Source organism: Mya arenaria, chromosome 14 (genome assembly GCF_026914265.1).
Source record: "Mya arenaria isolate MELC-2E11 chromosome 14, ASM2691426v1".
Taxonomy (NCBI): Eukaryota; Metazoa; Mollusca; class Bivalvia; order Myida; family Myidae; genus Mya; species Mya arenaria.
In genome coordinates this window covers 4627646-4650953 of record NC_069135.1, presented here as the reverse complement: position 1 = coordinate 4650953, position 23308 = coordinate 4627646, and the positions used below count along the sequence as shown (strand labels likewise).

The window sequence follows — 23308 nt, the reverse complement described above, 5'->3', positions numbered from 1 at the left end:
ATGCCATTTTTTGTACAAAAGGGAGGTTGTTATCAAAGGCAAGTAGCTACAATATATTTTAAAAGCAGTTCTTAAAGTTGATGTTTTCACTCCTGCGTTTGCAGTGAACATATATCAAATTGATACTTTCACTGCTGTCATTTCACTGATAAAACTGCAACATCTGAATTCACAAACTCTTTATATGCACTTGGACTTGAACAACACGTTAATTTCAGTACACATAAAGAAGGCAATGTTCTCGATCTTGTCATCTTTGCAGTAGAAAATGGTGTTAAAATACGTTAATGTGAACAAGGTCCCTTCATTTCGGATCATTGTGTTGTTAAAATCGTAACACAAGTTCAAAAGGAAAACATTAAAAGCAAGTCTGTGTCTTTTCGAAATTTGAAAGACATGAATAATGATGATTTTGCTGAAGACCTTAAGAAAATTTCTATTGATGAAACTGATATAGACACATTCGTTGATCAATTTGAGGTTGAAATCAAAGAAGTCTTAGATAAGCACGCCCCGGTCAAAGAAAAAAATCGTATATGCCGCGTTCCAAAGCCATGGTTTAATGAAAATATTCAGGAAATGAAAAGAAAATTCCGTAAAGCTGAAAGATTGTGGAAACGCTACAAACAACCAGAGCACTGTCAATTGTTTAAAAATGCACAAAATAAGTACCATTTTGAATTGAAAAAGGAAAAACAACAAACACTTAGTCAAAAAGTTCTTGGTTTTAAAGGTGACTCAAAAAGATTATATAAGTTTGTCTCTGAGATTACTGGATCAAAAACAGAAAACCCGATGCCGAGCGGCGAAAGCGACACCACTTGTGCAGACAAGTTTGCAGACTATTTTATGGATAAAATAAGTAAAATACGAGATTCGCTTAAAACATTTGACAACAAGAAACCAGAAACAAAAAATGTCGAATCATTTGAAATTTTTGAACATCTTACTGATGATGAAATACGAAAACTGATCAATCAAATGCAATCAAAATTATGTGAACTTGACATTCTTCAAACCAATATCTTGAAAAAAATTCTGAATGAACTATTACCTTTAATAACCAAGTTTGTTAATATTTCACTCAGTCAGGGCATCTTCCCTGAGAAATGGAAGCAGGCTGTTGTACGACCTTTACCTAAGAAGGTTGGTCTTGATATACTCTAAATATCGACCAGTAAGTAGTCTCTCTTTTCTCTCCAAAGTCATCGAAAAAGCTGCGCTACTGAGATTGAATTTTCATGTCAACGAACATGGCATGGGAAATCAGGAAGTTACAGCCTTAATAGCGATCAATCTGAGTGCGACTTTCGATACAGTCGATCACGACATTCTAATAGACGTACTGAACGAACAGTATGGAATCTGTTCTAAAGCACTGAACTGGATCGACTCCTATTTGCGTCCTCGAAGTTGTAGGGTCAATGTCAGTTCAGCCTATTACAGGTCACGTGCACTTGAATGTAGTGTCCCACAAGGAAGCTGTCTCGGCCCTTGGTTGTACCTAGCAAATGCGGGGACGTTATTCGACGTCATACTGCCATCTATCACTGTGCGTGGTTTCGCAGATGATCACACTGCCGATAAACAATTCTGCCCGAGCGATCCTGGCACCGAAGAAAATGCTAAACAGGAACTCGAACAATGTTCCTTAATAATCAATGACTGGATTAATAAATAAATTAATAAATAAATTAATAAATAAATAAATAAAAAAATATGCAAAAAAAAAAAAAATTAAGTAAAAATAAATACATATTCCTATAAAAGGATAAAAAAAACTACCGTTAGTCAAAAAGGTTAAAAGTGGTTTGGTGGATTAAGATGTCTGCCTCCAATCCAAGGGTTTATTGGTTATTTCCAACCTGGTGACAAATGGAACATTCTGATGACCTCTTAAACGTACACAGTACTATTTTCCAGGGGCGTAGCTAGGCCTCTATTCATGTGGATTCATAATTGTGCGGGTGGGGGTATGAAAATTTTGTTTAACAATTGAAAAACAATGGAGCAATCTGGTGTATTTTGGGCGTTCTGAGGTCCTTTAGTACTTGAATATGGACAGTTTTAGGATAATAAATCAACAAGTAAACTCTTTTCTTGGCATATTTTTTTCTACAAAATAGCAAACAAATAAGGTCCGATAATCAAGGGCAGTAATGTCAGGTGCGTCCATGCTTCCCGGTTCATTGTTTTGAGTGGAAAACGTCCTCGATTCGGTGAGTATTACCACTGTTTTTTATATGTTTGAACGATAATTTTTAGAAACGACCTTGTGCACCGAATAAAGAGCAATTGCTCGTTTACAAAAACGCTTGTTTTAGATCAAAATAATGTCTGTTTTAAAATATCTCGTGAAAACAATGCAGGTTCTTACTAGGCTTCCCGACTCACTCAATGCATATTTTGCTTCAAAATAACTATTTAATACCGTTCTCTTGCGTACAAACCCCACCCGATGCTTTGTTTTGGACAATAACAGTATTGCTTTCCGTTTTCCGAATGCAGACAGCCAATTTTGGAGTTAAATCGGCTCATTTATGAAAAGGTTGTTACTGTTGTATTCGGATGGTTGTTGCTGTTGTCTTCGTAAGGTCATTGCTGTTGTCTTCGGAAGGATGTTGCTGTTGTCTTCGGAAGGTTGTTGCTGTTGTCTTCGGAAGGTTGTTGCTGTTGTCTTCGTAAGGTCATTGCTGTTGTCTTCGGAAGGATGTTGCTGTTGTCTTCGGAAGGTTGTTGCTGTTGTCTTCGTAAGGTCATTGCTGTTGTCTTCGGAAGGATGTTGCTGTTGTCTTCGGAAGGTTGTTGCTGTTGTCTTCGGAAGGTTGTTGCTGTTGTCTTCGTAAGGTCATTGCTGTTGTCTTCGGAAGGTTGTTGCTGTTGTCTTCGGATGGTTGCTGCTGTTGTCTTCGTAAGGTCATTGCTGTTGTCTTCGGAAGGATGTTGCTGTTGTCTTCGGAATGTTGTTGCTGTTGTATTCGGATGGTTGTTGCTGTTGTCTTCGTAAGATCATTGCTGTTGTCTTCGTAAGGTTGTTGAGATTGCCGAATACGCACAATCGGTGACGGCGGTAGGCGGATTTTTTTGTGTGTACAGTCGATTGACAGTCACAGTATTAGTTACATGGCAAACAATGAACATACAATCAAACACTAAGCTATTGTCTATAAGAAGAAGAACATTTATAATTTGAATAAGCACATAAAATGAGGCTTTCTACTCCATATATATTGTTTTTAAATATCTAATTAAGAAGCAGCTAAATTGTTTTTTTATCAAGACACGTTTGTGTGGGAAGTTGTGAGCTATTTGGCCCCATATTGATGTCATGTATTTGCAAGTTAAGATACGTTTGTGATATACCATTTCAAATACATTAAAAAAGGACCGATAAGAGGCTGGACATTTCACAAAATAATTTATCCTTTTTTTTATTTGCAATTCAAATGAATTTCAAATATTCATAAATTTTGGTTATGAACTTTTCGCTTTACCTTTATATCAATACACCGCCAATACCAAGATATAGTGGATATTTGTAGATCGATTTTTATTTCACGAGTGTCGTAAAAACATATTTTCGGAGTGGTGTAGCCACGAGCGAAGACATAGTTTTTCTATGATCTGTGATCATGAGTAAGATCAAATTCGATCTAACACTGAAATCCATAAACTTTCTTTTCTTTCATGCCTTTTTTCTGAGTTTAATTAGTATTTTAAAGAGCGTTTTCTGCTACGCATCCCGTTGGACGCCCCTCACGCGAAATCATAGCTCATGACGAAACTCTCAATATTCTATTTCCGGTTCATAGAAAAGAAGTTCTCAGATATGTTATAGTTTATTATTCACTCGTTATTAAGTGCAAATATTTCATGAGCAGTAATCAATGAACTTTTATTAAGCATCTATGTTCTAAATGATAAGAGTTAAACACCTTGATTTAACCAAGCGTAATGAAAGTCCAGAGATTGTTACAAAGTACGTACAGATTTCGCCAACAGCTTACAATTTTGTCTTGTTTCTTGGTAACTACACATGTGAGAGTCAAAACCTTTAACATATTTATGAGCCTCTCACTAATTTAGTATTTTTGAACCAAAATCTGTCTACAATTACAGTTCTTCTACTTAACAGATATGTTCTAAAAACTGTCCATGGATGAAATTATTTGAGTTTGAATTTGAACGCCTTCGGACATTTCGAAATATATCAACTGGACTGTTAAACAATAGAATGATATTTGTTTCTCACATTCTCTTAACATCCTATTACACTTGGAGTCGAATAAGAGAAAGAGTCCGAGTCAATTGAAAACATGAAAAGATTCAACGTTGATTTGAATTTTAAATGAGTACAAACTCCGACGAAATACGTATATGTGTCGCTTCCTCGTTTCGATATAAACGACATAAAAACGAAACAAAACAGAATTTGCTATTAATAACTGAACAATATTTAGTGCAAATATTGGTGGTTTTACCTTATATTGGCTAGAAAACACGGAAAACCTATTACAAAATACAAACCTGTTTTTTTAGCCAGCATTGCAATCAGCAATTTATCATTTTTTATTACAATAATTACACTACAATATGCCAAACAGTTATAGGTTCCTGTTCGTTTTATCATACATGTAATTGGCAATTAGTGTTATCTGCAATTTTATTAACATTTGTTCTAAGTGTCCTTCTCCTAGTCGTTATTGAGTCATTTCAATATGGAATGGTGAACTTACAGGGAAATAGCGTTGTTTTTTGACCCGGTATGCACGATCAACTCTTTAATGTTTCATTTACTTATCTATACCAATGACAACCACACCATGTTATACACACGTAGCACTTTGGCGACAAATGTTAACATTGGGTTGTTTTTCTAGTTATCAGGAGTCTTCCAAAAGTACTTTTTTCTGAACAACTATAGGAACCAAGGGTCCGTTAGAAAATTTAAGAAACCCAATGGGGGACAAAGGCATGGTTCAATTTGTAGTCAAGGACATGATTTGTACGAATGCGCTAATGTAATAGCATGTTTCTTTGTTGATTATGTAGGTGAACTAATCCAGTGCAATATAATAGCTTAAAACAAACAAAACCTTCGACTGTGTTGACCGACACAAAGAAGAGTGGTTTCATCCTGTATTGCAAATGAATAATTAGACATTCCGATGTTTGCAAAGACGAAGATGTGGATGTTTTTAACACTCTCTATTCTTATGGTTGAATGGCACAAGGTTCTACGTCGTTAAAGTGTCATTTTGTTGTTGTTCTGAAATTTTCCACTAAATTATAATTAGAATTAGAACAGCGGCAGGTACGTTGCGGGACCTTTACTTATAGTAAACAGGATTGCATTCTTTTGCAAATGATCAGTCCTAAGCTTGATTTGTTGTTAATTAACACTGCTGTCCTCCCCTTTAATCAATGGTCTCACCGATAATATCGCTAACCTAAAAGTCTATACTCATGAATAACACAAGACTTATTTTGATGCAAAGCATCAAAAACGTCGCGATTTTTTTTGAAACATGACTGAAAGGAAGCAGATGCATTAAATCAGGATACCAAGTTACGTGGATATACAGTAAGCATTTTTTAGTTATTGAACGACATTGGATTTACAGCTTAAGGTCACCACGACCTTGACCTTTGACCAGCTGACATAACAATAGTTAGGTACTGTTCATGTTTGAGGGATCACTGCCAAGTTCGAGGTCTTTAGGCCTAAGAGTTTTTATATACAGATCGGTAACCGATTTTCAGCTGAAGGTTATTTTAAGGTTACCACGACATTGAACCTACAGGTCAATATGTCGACCAGATCTTGTTATCCAGGAGTGGTCCCAGACCATATAAGAATCAAAAGTTTACTTCGACGATGATATTTTTCTCAAATGTGCGAAAAAATCTAAGAATTAAATTATTGATAGTTAAATGGACTTCTACTAAACTAAGATTTACACACATGCCCTGTAGAACGCGGCAACACAATCAGCGAGCCGTAGATCGCCGTAAAACAGTCAGCGAACCGTAGAGCACGACAACATAGTCAACGAACCGTATAACGCGGTAACACAGTCAACGAACCGTACAACGTGGAAGCACAGTCAACGAACCGTACAACGTGGCAACACAGTCAACGAACCGTACAATGTGGAAGCACAGTCAACGAACCGTATAACGTGGCAACACAGTCAACGAACCGTATAACGCGGCAACACAGTCAACGAACCGTTCAACGTGGAAGCACAGTCAACGAACCGTACAACGTGGCAACACAGTCAACGAACCGTACAATGTGGAAGCACAGTCAACGAACCGTACAACGTGGCAACACAGTCAACGAACCATATAACGCGGCAACACAGTCAACGAACCGTACGACGTGGCAACACAGTCAACGAACCGTACAACGTGGCAACACAGTCAACGAACCATATAACGCGGCAACACAGTCAACGAACCGTACAACGTGGCAACACAGTCAACGAACCATATAACGCGGCAACACAGTCAACGAACCGTACAACGTGGCAGCACATTCAACGAACCGTATAACGCGGCAACACAGTCAACGAACCGTACAACGTGGCAATACAGTCAACGAACCGTACAACGTGGCAACACAGTCAACGAACCGTACAACGTGGCAACAAAGTCAACAAACCGTAAAACGTGGCAACACAGTCAGCGAACCGTACAACGTGGCAACACAGTCAACGAGTTGCACAAAGCCGTAACTCATTCAACGCCCCATAGAACGCGGCAACACATACAACGACCCGTAAATTGCGGCAACACGGTTGAAGCCTCGTAGAACGCGGAAACACAGTCAACGAACCGTAAAATGGGAAAGCTGGTATTTCTATTTTTAAGAAACTCTAAAATCATATTCAATGCCAATCATCCTCAGCACCGATGCTATCTCCACACCTTTCCATGTTTGCTGTTGAACATATTTGTAATAATTCATTAAGGATTGCGGTAAATATCCATGATATCTATTTACAATAATGACGAACATAACTCTCACGAACGAAATATTCTACGAACATTGACAACCTCCAACTTCGTAGTTACCAAGATAAGGCCAATTCTCTACAATTAATCAGTTAATTGAAGCACCTAAAATAGACGTTTGTCATACATCAGTGAACACCGGATGACACGTGCTATGATAATGCCTTTCACAAGAGGCGATAACCGACACGCCTGTCATAACGACCGTTATTTATGTATTTCGGTCTTCTAGTCTGCATTTGTGCGTCTATAAACATCGCTGTGCTTGTTATGATCATAGAAATATGGGCTACAATAAATGGGTCGGTAGCATTAACAGATACACACCCAAGGGCACCGTTTGGCGTTGAACTCGTACTGTGCAGTGTTTTATCATTATTTTCATGAATACCTGCTAGCTTTATTTTGAGAGTGCGGGTGTTCATATCTATGATGCAGTTTTAGTAATATAAGTAGACGAATTTTGATACAAAACATCAAAGACGAACATTAATAGGTATACGTGTGAATTTTGATTTTTTTATCATAATTCTTAATAGGGTAAACATAAGTTTAATCATTGCAATAAGTGATTGAAATAAAGTGGGGTATAATTAATTGATATCAATAAATCGCTATGTTGTCAGAAACACATTAAATAATAATTAAAACACGTGTCCGCAACCACTTCATTCTAAATGCTTGCGGGACAATTTAAGGAGATATGTGGATAATATATTTCATACTTGTAAAGTTGATATCTAGTTGCGTATTCGCCTTCTTTGAGTTTATAAAGGTCTTCCCTTGCCCTATGATGGATGCAGAAAGGTGTAATGTGCGTAATCGCCTGGAAGGAATTGGCCTTTTTAGAAATTCTAGCAATGCGGTAAACAATATACTTGAAAGTTGTGTTTCTCTTTGTTGAACTCTCCATTAGGTATGAGCGTGAATATGTAGCGATTTTCAAGCGCAGTGCTTTTTCAAAGGGAGATAACCACTGCGTCTGAGCAGCGACAAGTCTTGATAAAAAAGGCAGTGACTAAAGTTAAAGTGAATTATCGTATAAGCCGCCTGGCTATCATTTCTTCATACCAGTATAACATCTTACATAGTATTTGTTTAACTATTCACGAACAATAAAGCGTCAACATAAAACTGATAAAAGTAATAATTTTACAACATTGATCAAAGATGTACTCTTACTCCCAAATAATGTTGTTATCAGTAATTTTTTTGTTTTTGTTATACATGTATATATGTATTGATTTGGAATAAAAATGTCACAGTTGAAAGACATGTATTACTGATAAGTATTCACATTTGTTACAGTCTACACAATCTTATAAATAATACATAGAGCCTTGTCCAATGAAAAATGTAAACATGTGCACCTATAGACGCTGGCTTTTGGCCGCGTCTAATAAAAACAATAACTCATTTTGTGCACTGTTTAAAGTGTCATGCAACCTTCAACACATGATGTTTATGTTTTAATTTTTCACACAACGCAACGGTGTATAGGTATCAACGCTGAGTTTTCTGTTGGTTTAACACAATATAACAGCACGACATTCAACTCGAAACTTTATAACGACTTTGCATATGATTTAGAAAGACCTTTTTGCAGTTCACCACTAAAATACTCGACATATAATGTAACTTTTTATTTGGCTTACTTTATTGGAACAATTTTAGTCTGTATATCTGATTATCTCAGTACGAAAAGTGTGTTTCAATACAAATACGCATATTTGATTGCTTCAGACTGTAAAAGTCTAGTTTGTACTTTAAACAGAATACAAACACTGGTACCAGGGGCACGTCCAATAGCCAAACACTTACTGAATTTTCTGTGTAGCGGCATAAGAGACGAACTGTCCTCAAAGCAACACAGACAGACCTCATGTACATCAAGATATCTTCATTAATAAGTGTTGGAGATACTGCCATCGGTACCGTCAGTGAAACCCTATACTAAAAAGTTCAGGAAGAATGAATTTGAATGTGCTTCTAAATGCTTACGAATATTTTTATTTTCTATAACAAACCTAAACTGTTCATATCAGTATGTTGCATCGACTGCGGTAAAAAGTGAAACACTGTCCAACCCTGGTCAATGTTTTGTTGTTGCTGCTGCTGTTGTTTTTTAAAGGACAACACTTACTTTTTGACCCTAGCATTTCATTACAAGACAGCTCTTATTTTTCACATGATATACCACAATGTAAACTGCATTATATTTGGCCGATTGTTCAACAGAAACTTGTTAACGTTAACAACGTTTTTAACGTCATCGTTGTAAGCTTTCAGTTTGTTACTACTCTCGAAATTTGATAGATATTTAAATTTATGAGGAAATCGTCAATTTTTCACATTTAAAGTTTACTAAGATATCACGTTTAATCATCTTTAACAAAGTTTTGAACAACATCTAAACAATTTATGAAAAAGGGAAAGGAGTTCACAAGTGTCAAGTTTTATTGACAATAACGCAATTTATAAGCCTTTGACTGTAACAAATTACACCATATACTATTTTGCCAGAACATTAACGATATCTTAACTTTTCGAATGAATATACATGTATATCTATAAAAAACCAACTGCTGAAAGAAATTGCAGAAGTTAGAGAATGAGAATAATTTGTTCTACAAAACACAAACAACAACACAAAGTATAATTCTCTCTTTAATAGAAATCTATATGAACTTAGTGACCCTTAATGAATCTGATTTAAATTTAAGGAATAAAAGTCAGCACGATGCGTGCTTATAAAAGCGAAATAGTATATCAATCGAATAACTAAGAGGTGGCAGAAAACAATAAAAACGCGAAATTAATTTACCGTGACGTATAAAGGTTTTAAACCAAATTCTCAGTCGTATTATAAGTTTCTTTGAGTTTGTGAAGGTATAAACAAGCATTTATTGGAAGTTGCGTCGTGACCGCATAGCGTTATAATATTTCTGTTTCTCAGATAGCGTGTTTCCCAATAGTGTGCCAGTGACTTAGGTTTGACTCGCCAACATCGGTGGCTTTAAGTAGAGGTGAAACATCCTCGTACACACTCCTAGCTGATTCTTGTAACACACCAGATGGGATTAGATAATGCTTCAACTACGAGAACAATAACATGACGTATACGCATACTTTAATTTGAGGATTTCATCATTTATGAGTTTATAAATTAATAAAGTTAGATAGGTTAAGAGACTGTTTGATACATCTTATTACAGGATAAAATACTTTCATACGATACTGAAATGGTAAGTACATATTTTCCATGGAAAACGAAGTAAATATTTTCCAAGCAAAACTAAGTAATTATTTTCCAAGTAGATATAACCTTAAATAGCTTCTAAGCAAACCTAAGTTAATTTTGTCCAAACAAAACATAATAAATACTTTCCAAGCAAAATTAAGTAAATATTTTCCAAGTAAAACTGTGTAACATATGAAATGCTTTTGGTGTTAAGTTAGCCGTTAGCCTATAGTGCGCACAATAGCTTCGATTCAAATAAATGGACTAAAAAACCCTAAGAAGAATGTTAAACAGTTAGCCTATAGCGCGCACAATAGCTTCGATTCAAATAAATGGACTAAAAACCCTAAGAAGAATGTTAAACAGTTAGCCTATAGTGCGCACAATAGCTTCGATTCAAAAAAATGGACTAAAAAACCCTAAGACGAATGTTAAACAGTTGCATCCCAATAACAAAGTCCTTTAATTTACACAAAACTGGTCAACTCTGAATCGTAAATCTTTATCAACTTTCATTTATATTATCACAGCATGTGTTTGGATAATATGCTTGAAATCCAAGCAAAACATATTCAGGTATTCCAAAAACATTTTAATTCTGTTTCATTCTGTTATTATGACGGTAGAAAAAACACAATTATTGCTGTTTCACAAGAACGCTTTATTGAACCCGATCAAATTATATGTAAAGATTTTGGATACATTTGTAATTTTCGGAATATATAAATTAATTAATTTGAAATGCGCGCTGAATATTATGCTTTTTGTAAAATAGATAATATTTCTCATATGCTAGTTATTTTCCTCATAAACCAACTATCATTTGACGCTGCACTATCACAGATTGATAGGTTTGACATTTTTTAAACTTTTTTGTCTCAGAATCAGCTGATTACCTATGTCACCTCATTTGTGTGTATTGTGCAGTCTTGAATTGTCTATGCTGTATTGCGTTAGTTAGGTAATCTGATCCTAAGCTAAAGCAGTTCTGCGAAAGCTCCATTTTCCGTAATGCTTAATTTCGATGACCTGTTGGTTTCATTTGAAAGGTATTTGCTTGCTGAATACAAACATAGCAAAACTAATATGGGGTCACCGGTAATCCAAAATTCACATATTCATGGGTCTATCCGAATGTTAAGATTTTTTTATTACATGCCACACATTAGATAAACAAAGCTAAATCAAATCCTTACGAAACAAATATATATACTTAAAATAGTTAACTCAGTTTTGCAAGTACATATTTCTATCATTTGAACAACTGTTCATGTGTCTATTAAACTCATGACTTTAAAGATGCACTCTTTTTAAAGATGCACTCTTACTCCTAAATAAGAGGTACCACGATTAATACAATTGTTTTAATATATCAAAAAAAAAAATGAACAAATGTCGAAAACAATGGTTCTTGTGAAGAATATCGAGTGTAATTTGAAGTAAAGGTGGAGAAAACACGGCATTTCTACCTTATGAAACGATAGTACATCACAGCAAATCTTTAAGCTCTCATCATTTAATAATTTTTGTGTTTTCAGCTTTAAATACACGGTTACAATATTGTTATCAGTAATTAATATTCTATCAATGCATCATTTAGTTTGTTTTTAAAGGTTTATCTCTCAAAAATTATGTTTATTATACATGTGTATGTACTGATTTTGATAAGAGTGTCACTTTGAAGGGACTCGCTAATTTTTGGCACAAACAATATTTCATCCCGGTAATTCATCTGAAAACTTCTATTTTTTACAATTAGTTTACTCTTTGATACAAAAAATGCAGAAAAAAAAATAAGTATAAAATAACCTGGCTATAGTTGAGAAAGAACTCACGGTAGGTCAAGAAGATATAATATAAAAACCGAAACGGGTCTCAGAAAAAAAAACCCTGATGGATATTTAAACTTAAATTGAAAACATTGGTAGCATCACGTGATAACGTCAATGAACCAATCACGATACCGCATTTTGCTGAATCGTGTTATTAAAGGTTTTTCAAAAGCGTTGACTTCAACGACAATATTTGAGCATCTATTAACATTTGTAGAAGGGTTTCTTCAGTCAGTTTCTTTGTTTTAACACTCCCAATACTTTGCCGAACTTTATTTCGTAATAGAATTGTACAGACCATGAACGATACTTTTAAATTTCATTATGGCATTCAAAGTGGCAAAGTAATATATCGGCATTCGACAGGGTAACTTGCTACTTAAATAATACCCGTAATTTCTTCCGGTGAATAGATATATTATCTGTTTGTAACCAGTTCAAAACACCCTTCCCATATAAAAGAAAGCAAAAAAAAGCACGCAACTATAAATGGACCGCAGTTATAAGCAGCCGTGTATGAGATGACCTTTTTCCGGTTGCAGTATGAATGAGACACCGCAGTCGTCATGACTTTTATCTCGAATCGTACACGCCTCATTTACAGACTAATCTGCTCATCGAGACCATATTTAGACCACTCTATAAATGTCTTAATCGAAAGGACGATTAAGATTATATGATCATCAGAAAGAGACGGCGCCAGCAGCACGATAATTGAATTATTACAAGACGATTATGCACGTCGATCACTTTTAAATGCAGCCAATAGTTTTTTTCCGTAATACGTCTCATATCTTTCTAGCCACTCCTGAAAAGGCGTTATCTGATGACAGATGGTTTTTGGTTAATAAAAGCCTTGTTAAGTGATGTAATTGTTCAAATGTCAAAAAAACGGTCCTTAATCTATTTTAAGACAGACAGGCAGAAAAAAACTGCTCTCCCTTTCTCTCTCTCACACACTCTTGGACAAAAGGAGTATACTAGAGACCGCCGTTACCCCGATAAGCTCAACAGTTGGCAATGAAAAATAAATTGTAATTGAGAACAGAAATAGCTATTCAATTCAAAAGCGGAAAATTGCACAGAGAAACGTATTTACACTTTATACCATAACATTTTCAGTTTCTGTTTCAATGCGTACACTAAAATAATGAACACATGTTTACAGGTACCCAATGAAGAGCTGGTTATGTTGTTTGGTGTAGTCATGATAGCGTCCGTTGTCGGGAGGGACGTGCACAACTTTTATGGTAACTTTCGAAACCCATAATTTACACTATTTCCGGTGAATTCGTTCGAGTAATTCATTGGTTATAAGCTTATTACTATTCTATGTTTGTATTTCTTACTAGTGATATAACCTTACTTTCAAACAATAATTCATGTGAATGACAGGATTGATTAAAAACATTTTCCTTTGCAAATGTACAGAGGACTTAAGTAAATCTATCCTATTTGCGATGTCTGTTTAATCTAGGTTTCATTCGACTTGCTAGTACAAGTGTACGTCAAACCAAAGTATCTCTTTTAACGGTAATAAAGGAATAATAAGTTAAATTGTATCCTGTTATTTATATTTTTCCAGGTAACAGGTTTTCAACGACTGAGAGCGATTCGATCATTAATAGGATGGTATCCTTGCAAAAGAGATCACAACGAGGGCGAATAGACAGACACCGTTTCTTCCACTTTGGACTAGGAAAAAGAGCTGATCAAGAGAGGGCTTTGATTGACGGATTTGTCTCAGCAGGCAACAGAATAGTCCGCAAAAGCAGTTTGTATAAAACGTTGCAAATGTATAATGATGAAACAAACAAAAGAGACCCAGAAATGTTTTCTGAAGAACTGTATCCTTTACAAGCGGGCAAGCAAAAACTGGAAGCTTATTTGGACTCTGCACTTAAAGATTCCGAAGAAACAACGGATGCGATTATGGAAAGTGCCGTTCAAACTGAGGACACCAATGAAGAGATAGCTGATCAAAACAATGACAACAACAATAATGTGAAACAGCTCGATGAACGCCCATTCGATCTTACATTTGCTTCTCCAGACCTTGACTTTGGTCGCTATGGTTACAACAAAGGACAAATGCAAGATGACGTCGCAGGTAAAACTATTGGCTTAGGACTTCAAAAACGGTGGTGGGCATCTGAAAGATTAAACCAGTTCCGATTAGCGAAATCATCACGATGGTCGCCTAGCAAAGGGCTGCACTCACGACGAATTGACCCAGTTCTATTTTTTATTGGTCTAGGGAAATAATTAAAAAATTGTTAGTTGTTATAATTTAACACCATTATGCATATACAAATGTTGGATGATTGCCGAAATGGCTGTTTGCGTCGAGGAACTCGACACATTGTTCTTATATCTAAGTAATGTAATAAAAAGATATGTCAGGATGATAATACCTTAATAAAACATACGAAACTACAGGGACAAGCCAATTAGCCTACAACCAAAAACAACTCTGTAAAAAAGCACACAACACATACCTAAATTAAACAACATACGCTACAGGTACATGCCCAGTTAACCAAGATCACTATTCAAAGGTACACTTATCAAATCATAACCACCGAGAGACACAAAACTCAACAAGGTAACAAAAAAAATCACAAAAACCAAAGTATCGACATGGGTGAATGTAGGGATACCCGCCTATGCGTGGTCAATGACAACTAATTGTGACTTCACATGGGTGTTAAACCGGAAAACACGCGCCCATTCTCAAACTCGCCTTTACACTGCAGATTATTCAATAGAAATTAGTATTTTATAAACTAATAAAAGAATAGTGGTGAACATAAAGTATATATATATATATATATATATATATATATATATATATATATATATATATATATATATATATATATATATTTACACCTCATCTTATATTCCTTAAATGAACGGCCTTCCGGCAATTGCGAATATTTTTCGATGAATATACAATCCTCGGATATGACCGGATCGCGGCTTAGCGCGTTTTAATATAAATTGAAAATTGCTTGTCTTCTTTTTGTTTGTGTCAGCATGCCACAAAACACATTAATCAACATGTTTAAAAGTTTAATTGCATGTTGTTGTTCTTCTTAAAATGTGGTGTGGGTCATAAGCATTTTAATTTGACGTTAAAAGGTGTTCAAAGTGATTAAATTTTTCACGTGTTATCATGACGGCATATAATAAACTATTTACAGGAAAGAAATACGGTGAGGTCTTCTTGAATGAAATTAAGTATTTATTTAACAATTTTGGACAGAAATAAAGAACTATTGGTGTAAATTTAAGTAATGAATTGTGTGATTGATGTTATTGACGGGAATATGAATGCAATTGGACTGGTAATAGTACACGTGGAGTTCTTCGGACACAATACACTTTAACAAGCCCAACTGCATTCATATCTGATAATGACATTATTTACGCAGTTCATGCCTTCAATAACATTAATTATATGGTGTCATGCTCTGCTTATGGGGTTTCATACGATTGTCATCGTATTGGAACTTCGTTGTTAATACTTATACACTGTCTTATATAAACAATAAAAATGAACGCTTTAATTTATTTCAGTCGTGAAAGTCGCTATAAGATAACACCGCAATTGTAGAACCTATGCATTGGTTATACTATAGGTTGAATTATAAATATTAAATGAATATTTATGGACAACCTTACAGGCATTTACCGGTCGGACTCGTACATGTAATGATATGTACACAGTAAAGATTTATTTTTTCCAGTTTTAATTAAAGGTTAAAATATCATTTCTTGCGGGGTTTTTGCCATCAGCGGAATCGTGTGATAGTAATTTCCTGCGATTTTAATACATTACGTTTGAATGCGTAATTAAATATGTTATAGAAAATAAATGTGGATGAATTTTATTAGATTGTATCTCATTTTAAGCAGTCCGTTGAGGGTTTGTATACCGTTAATAGATTATTTTTGCTAATAGTTATTTATATGCTAATATGTCGTCTAAGGCTGACCTTTCTTGAAACTAAATGTATCTCTTATACATCATATTATCTTGGGAGAAACGTTTCTGATGATGTCATTTGAAATATATACGATGACATTAAATTGCTTCCATTCATTTTTGCCGTAGGAAAACTCTTAAATAATATAAAAATGGTTTATACCAGTCTTAAGAAATCTTTTGACTTTAAGGATGACATATTAACAGATTCTATGGTAATTACAACGATATTAAGCTCCAAATTAAATGGTTATTCCAGTGTATTTTATAGGAAGTTGTCAATATGCTTGAGTGTAGATTGAAATGAAAAGAAAAGTTAATACCGACGCTTTCACGATGTACCGTGTATACTATTAGACCATGCGTTATATAGGTTTCCTTTCGCTTTGGTAAAGCTGGTCATATTTTCCTATACTGTCAAACAATAAAAATACTACAAAAATATATCATGCAGTTCTTAAGTTTGTAAATATATGCTGAAAAAAATAATAATTAAGATTTTCGTTTCTGTATTGTGTGTACCAGTATCTCCGTGTGATAAAGTGTGTATGAAGATAGACGTATATTACAAGGTCTAGGTGCATCCCCGTTTTTTTCATTTTTTGGTTGACCGGAATGGGGAAAATATACATATTCGGGTATATATAACACATTTGCCAATGCGTGAAGCATGTATCAAATTGACAATGCTGAATAACGCACAGGAATCAAACTAATTCAGAAACACATAATACAAAAAGTGAATTGGCAAAGTGGAACCAAGACGTAATAAGAGTACATATCGCCATAAGAGGTTCATTATTTGAGATAGTATCGTATCTCATTGAAAGGCTGATACTAAAATTTGAGACCAAATCAAATTATTCGTATTTTGAATCAAAACCCATTAGCTTGCATTTGTGGATTTCCGGAGAGAAAGAGAATTCTGTGACCATTATTGCATGATAAAATTAATTACACTTAGTTGAGTTTTCAACAATTCGAAGTCTTAAATTGAATTTCTCAAAACGTTTTAAAGGGGAAACACTTCGTTTTTGTTTTTTTGACAAAGGACCTCTTTTCAAAAATTATATATTTCCTTTTTGAAATTGTCGGACAATCAAAGAGTGTTCAGTGCAACTAAACAACACACTAATGGTGAAACGCAGCCCTAATGTATTTCAGTCGGTGAACCATTATCTAAAGTGTTATGCACCTATTTTGAAAGCAAACAAAATGTCATAAGATAATACCATGCTAATGACCATCAGATGTAATATTCTTTTACAGAGGCTCGACATTGCAAACTAAACAATACATAAGAGTTCTAAATCTGGAAGTGCACGTTCACATTGAAGATCAATGCAACTGTTAATAGAATGTGTTTTGTATTTAAAGCTTTTTCAATAAGCTTCAAATACGGTTCAAGTATTACAGTTTTATGTTGTTATTGTTTATAAACATTATGGAGCCTGGTGATATTGGAGTCGCAATCAAGGCCTTAGTTCTGTATTATCAGAAGATGGTCTTGGGGCCGCAAAGCTAGACTTGGGTATATTCTTATGACGAGGCGGTTTTGAAGCCGTAAACAAGACCCAGGTAGTTGCCTTGTGACCAGGTGATCTGGCGATCAGGGAGCCGTAAAGATAACCATTCGGTTATTCTTGGGACCAGATTGTTTGGGAGATCTAAGTTGATCATTATGACAAGATGGTCTTGATGCCGTAGAATAGATCCGGTTAGTTTTTGTGATCAAGGAGCCGTAACAATAATCTTGGTTTGTTCTTGTTACCAGGTGGTCTGGGACCCGTAAAACTAGACATTGGTTGAGTATTTTAGCTAAATGTGCTTGGCGCTTTAAACAAGACCAGGAGGTCGAACACAATGAAAAAACGCACATACATATGCTCATAAAAACACTATACCAACCTACGAAACGATTCAAAACACTGGAAATCAACCCAGTGTAATTTGAATAACGGGACTCGCATCTGTACCATGAACGCAATCAATCGTTGGGTAAAACAATATAAATGGCAAAATGAGATATCGGATATAAGGTGTGTTTTTCGCTATAAAATTATTGCTTATTGCTTAAAAAAGATATTAAATGTATTCTTATATTTAAGCGCAAAGTCTTTCAGCGGTAAACCGAATTTGAAATGGTTATGTTCAATTTTGATAGTCAATTTAAAAGGAATGAGAACACTGGGAAACGCTGTAGGTATAAATGCAGTTATAAGCCAAATAACTCCAAGTTCTCTTTTTCATTTCATGATGAATCTGACACTGTAAGTATTATGATTATCTTCTAGGATCTTTCGCGCCTCAGTAACAACAATTTTTACATCGAGAAAAAAGAAAATGAGCAATATTAAGGGTATCTGTGCAAGAAGGAGAAAAATAATTCAAGTATAGCATGACGAGTATTTACGTGAACCATTTTTGAATACACTTAAAAAGGAACAAAAATCCGATGCGTAACATAAAATGTAATATTAACTTTTAACCATTCCTTTATAGAAATAATTTAATCAATTGCAGAGTTCTTGACAATGGTAAAAGGGTTGGTCAAGGTAACTATGTTAGGGTTTATTTAATTTGCAGTCTACGTGTGTCTTAAATTAAAAAAAATATACTGTGATAATCAATAAAAACAACTTGAAATGTGATGTGACATTGTACCAAAGGACAGAATAAACATCTGCTATTTATCTAAAAAAGCATTCTCATAATAATTGCTCCCATGGACATCTTAATACAATTGATCAAATCCTTTTATTTTGAAAATATACAGAGGATGGTCACAACGATTCATGGTCTAAATACAAAGAAAAAAGAATTTTATAAGTGAGTTAAATTAAAGAACAAAAAAAAAATAAGGAAGAAAAAAAGAGAAACAAGATACATATCAAAATCAAACTGTGGGATATATATTAAATACAGTAATGAAGTATTATGGGAGGTTATTTACAAATGTCATAATACTTGAAAGATCTAAACGGTGTTATTTACTAAGGAATTTCGTAACATAAATTTACTTAAGCTTCTTAGTATGCCTACGTTTTTGATAACATTAGTTCGATAAACTTGTAAATACTTGGGTTTCTAATGTAATATCTTTTAATCAATTTTTTTCTGAAGTCATTATATACATATTATGATGAAATGATATTCATCTTCTAAATCATTAGCGTTACAAAGAGTACAATAACGTTGGGCTCTATCTATTCTATTTCGGCCATATCGGCCGATTTCTATATGCAGTTTATGAGATGATAATCTTAGCATAGACAAAGACATTCTTAGTTTCTTTGGTAAATACTCTAGGTAAAGTTCAATTTCAATATTTTCCTTAATTAGTTTATATGTGCATAAAGTACTACTATTGCTTATCCCTTCATACCATGATTGCTTAAACACATCGAGCACTCTATTTTTAAACATAATATGCAAGTTTTTCAAATTAACTGAGTTTGGATTTAACCACACATATGAGAAACCATACATATCTAAAAAAGATTTTACTTTATTGGCCCAGTTGTTACGATAATCAAGGTTTCCTTACATGTCACTATATAATTCTTTTGTGATAATATTGTCGGTAGAAATAGTTTTACACCAGAATTTTATAATCCTAGCATATCTGTTGACGTATAAAGGATATCTACCTATTTCACCGTAAACGGCCATGTTGCATGAACTCGTTTTAACACCTAGAATATATTTACAAAATTTGAGATGAATTCGCTCGATCTCTTTCGATTTTGAGAATCCCCATATCTCAGACCCATGATTCAACATGGCCCCAACAAAGGCGTCAAACAATTGACAAAGAACGCTAGGCTTAAAATTGTAATGCTTTGTATTATTTAGAAGTACATAAAGAGCCTTAATACCTTTCCCTGCTATGGATTCTTGGTTTAAAACGAAAGACCCGGTGTAGTTAAAAACTGTTCCAAGGTAATTAAAATCATCAACTGTTTCAAGATATTTATTGTCATATGTCCATTTTTCATTTTCTTGTAAATTACCCCTTTTCCGAAATACCATTCTTTGTCTTTTCTATGTTAACCTCTAGTCCCCATTTTAAACAATAAACATGCAAAAAATTTAAGCTATTTTGTAATTCATCAACAGTATTGCCAAAAATTACCATATCGTCGGCAAATAACATTAGTATAACAGTGATAACATCTAATGTAAGTCCGCTTACAGGATTATCTTCTTAAAATAGCTCAAGATCATCGACGAAAAGTGCAAATAAAATCGGGGACATTATTTCCCCTTGTTTAAGGCCGACAGCACAATCAAAGTAATCAGACAACGAGCTACATTTTTTTACACATGATTTTACATTCGCATACATATTCCTAACGATTCTAAGCATTTTCCCATCAACTCCTGCTCTAAAAAGCTTTAGCCAAAGGCTATGTTAACTGACACTATCTAAAGCACGTTTCATGTCATCTGTAGTAGACCGACCCCTACGAAATCCAAATTGAGAATCGCTCAGTTTATTATTATTTTCTGCCCAGTCAGTTACTCTTTTATTTAATATTCCGGTAAAAATCTTTGCAAAACAGCTTACTAATGTAATCCCACGGTAATTACTCGGGAGTCGTTCTTTTTGTATACAGGAACAATAATACATTTAGACCAATCCAATGGAAAGTGACCCGAATTAAGAATAGCATTAAATAAATCAACTAGATGTGACGACAGAATATCGACTGCCTCGATAAAATACTCATTTAATAATTGGTCATTACCAAATGCTTTACCCCTCTGGAGTGATTTAACTACCTTTTTTATTTCTTCAAAAGTAATAGGATTATCTAGTTCCTCAAACCTACAATTAATATTTTCAAAATCATGTAACCAACGATTGGGAGGGAATCGTTAATAGGATAGCATTCTTGCAAAATAGATCACAAGGAAGACAAATTAACAAATCTCGTTTTTCTTTCTCGATGGACTTGGAAAAAGAGCTCGCCAAGAAAGGACTTTGATTGACAGGTTTGTCTCTAAAGGAAACAAAATGGTTCGCAAAACTAGTTTGAATAAAATGGTGCATATTTATAATGACCACATAAACCAAAGAAAGCCAGGAATATTTTCTCAAAAACAGTACTCAATTCCCTGTACTTAATGCTCCGAAGGAACAAAGATGCGATCATTGAAACAATGACAACAAAAATAATTCAAAACAGAAAGATGAACGCCCACTAACTTGACCTAACACTAACATTTGCATCCTCAGACATTGACTAAGCTGGCTATGGTAACAACAAATGAAAAATACAAGATGACGCCACGGATACATGTATTGGCTTTTGACTGCGAAAACGGTGGTGGGCATGTTAAAGGGACTGTACACGAAATTGGCACCAAAAAAAATTTGATCTTTAACGAATCTCAGGACAATTATTTAATAGAATGTGTTACGCTTTGATATCATAATTGTTAAAAAAGTACCAAAATGTAAAAATAAATTGTGTCGGAGACCGGGTTCGAACCCGAGTCGCCAAAATTGCAGTCCAGCGTCGTATCCACTGAGCTACGACGACTTCTTGTCGGGTGACATAATTAAGCTATACACGTTACTCGGTAATATCACGTGATAACACCGACTAGCCAATCACGCATAAGGAAGGAATTATACTAGGTAGACATACCCAGTAATCTTTTTTAATGGAAAAATACGAAATAACTGCTAAACTTAAATAAATTGCAAACTATGTGGTACTTCAGTTAGTAAGTTTCAATGCATTGTACACATTAAAACTAAGTTTATGACAGTTTTCGATAATTTTCTTTTTTTCTTGCAAATTGATCATCTGGTGCACAGTTGCTTTAAAGATTTAACCAGTTCTGAGATTATTACGTCGGTCGATTAGCAAAGGGCTGCACTCAAGGGAAGCCGTTTAACTAGACCTGGGTTATTATTATGATAATATTGTTTGGGAGCCGTGAGCAAGACCGGGTTAGTTCTCTTGTGGTAATAACTAACTTCTTTGAAAATAAAATATGTTTAAACCAAATAACTAAAAAAATGTGTTGTTATAACCCCATCAAGCACATGTCATTGTAAGGTTTTTGAGTAAATGGCGTTATTAGTCGAGGAACACGTCATAGTGAGACGATATCAACGTAATGTAAGAAAATGAGTATTCATTTACCCTGTACGAGTGTTACGTTACCTTCATTACACAATATAAACTACATCGTGCTCAGTAAGTTACAAATTATCCAAGATTCTATTTAAAGCATAACAATAAATAAAGAGAAACACAAAACTCAACAGGACAAAATATCGACATTGGTAAATGTTATGGTCGGTTTACATGAGCTTTACCTCACACTTTCTGAAATTTTAAAGCTTATACTTGTGACTCTTTTATAAAATTATCCAAAATACAACTTAAAATGAAAATTAAATTATACTGTTTTATTCGATGTGTATCGATCGTTGCTTGTGTAAAGGTATATCGCATTTGTGCCGAATTTGTCACGAGTATTTATAAATCATCCGAACCAAATCTTGGACATGATTTGAAATGTATAACATATGAGTTCAACTTCTAAAGTTTTAAGTAATATTTAGATGACATGAAGTAAAATCTTATTGATTTAGAATGGGCGGAGTGAGCGTAGCAAACGAGCCCTTCTTTACCATTAAGATATTTGTTCAGGTCATATTACTAAAGGGGTGTGTATCGAATGAGTAGCAGAAGGCCGACATTAAAACACCCACGACAGTTGAAACTCTTAATGATTAAGACTAATACTTAATGGGTGCAAATCTGCAATTTCATTGACTGAAAATAGGTTTTATTCTAATATAGGACTGAAATACTAGTTTGTGCATATGTTGCCAGTGCAATGCATTTGTCTTTGTCAGTAGCAGAAGCAAGCGATTAAAATTTTCTGTGATGTTTGATTCATTCGCTTTCATATTGCCTGATTGAAAATGTTTGAAAACAAATGTTTTTAAATTAGTTTTACTTTATTTATCTTATTTCAAGGAGTCCTTTGAGAGTTTGAATACCGTAAATTAAAGATCGTTGCATCTTTAAATGATAATATATCCTATTAATTTCACCTTTCTTGAAACTAAATGTATGTGTTTTCTATCATATAATCGCGGGGGTGGGATGTTTCTGATGATGTCTTTTGAAATATATACGGTCTTTACAAATACTATTGTTTGTTATGACTAATATATTTCAAAATTACATGAAC

General features: G+C 34.5%; 2 protein-coding genes across 2 annotated transcripts; one reads left to right on the top strand and one right to left on the bottom strand.

Annotated features, from left to right (window-relative positions):
- Positions 1-2595: 2595 nt before the first annotated feature.
- Positions 2596-4265, bottom strand: LOC128217473 (submandibular gland secretory Glx-rich protein CB-like). Its single transcript, XM_052924626.1, has 2 exons — positions 4253-4265; positions 2596-2969 (listed from the first exon to the last, which is right to left on the bottom strand). Exons 1-2 carry the CDS (start codon positions 4263-4265, stop codon positions 2596-2598), a joined length of 387 nt encoding a protein of 128 aa, XP_052780586.1.
- Positions 4266-10142: 5877 nt separating this feature from the next.
- Positions 10143-14468, top strand: LOC128216592 (uncharacterized). The gene is made up of 3 exons (XM_052923207.1): positions 10143-10265; positions 13262-13343; positions 13679-14468. Exons 1-3 carry the CDS (start codon positions 10263-10265, stop codon positions 14356-14358), a joined length of 765 nt encoding a protein of 254 aa, XP_052779167.1. The 5' UTR covers positions 10143-10262; the 3' UTR covers positions 14359-14468.
- Positions 14469-23308: the final 8840 nt, after the last annotated feature.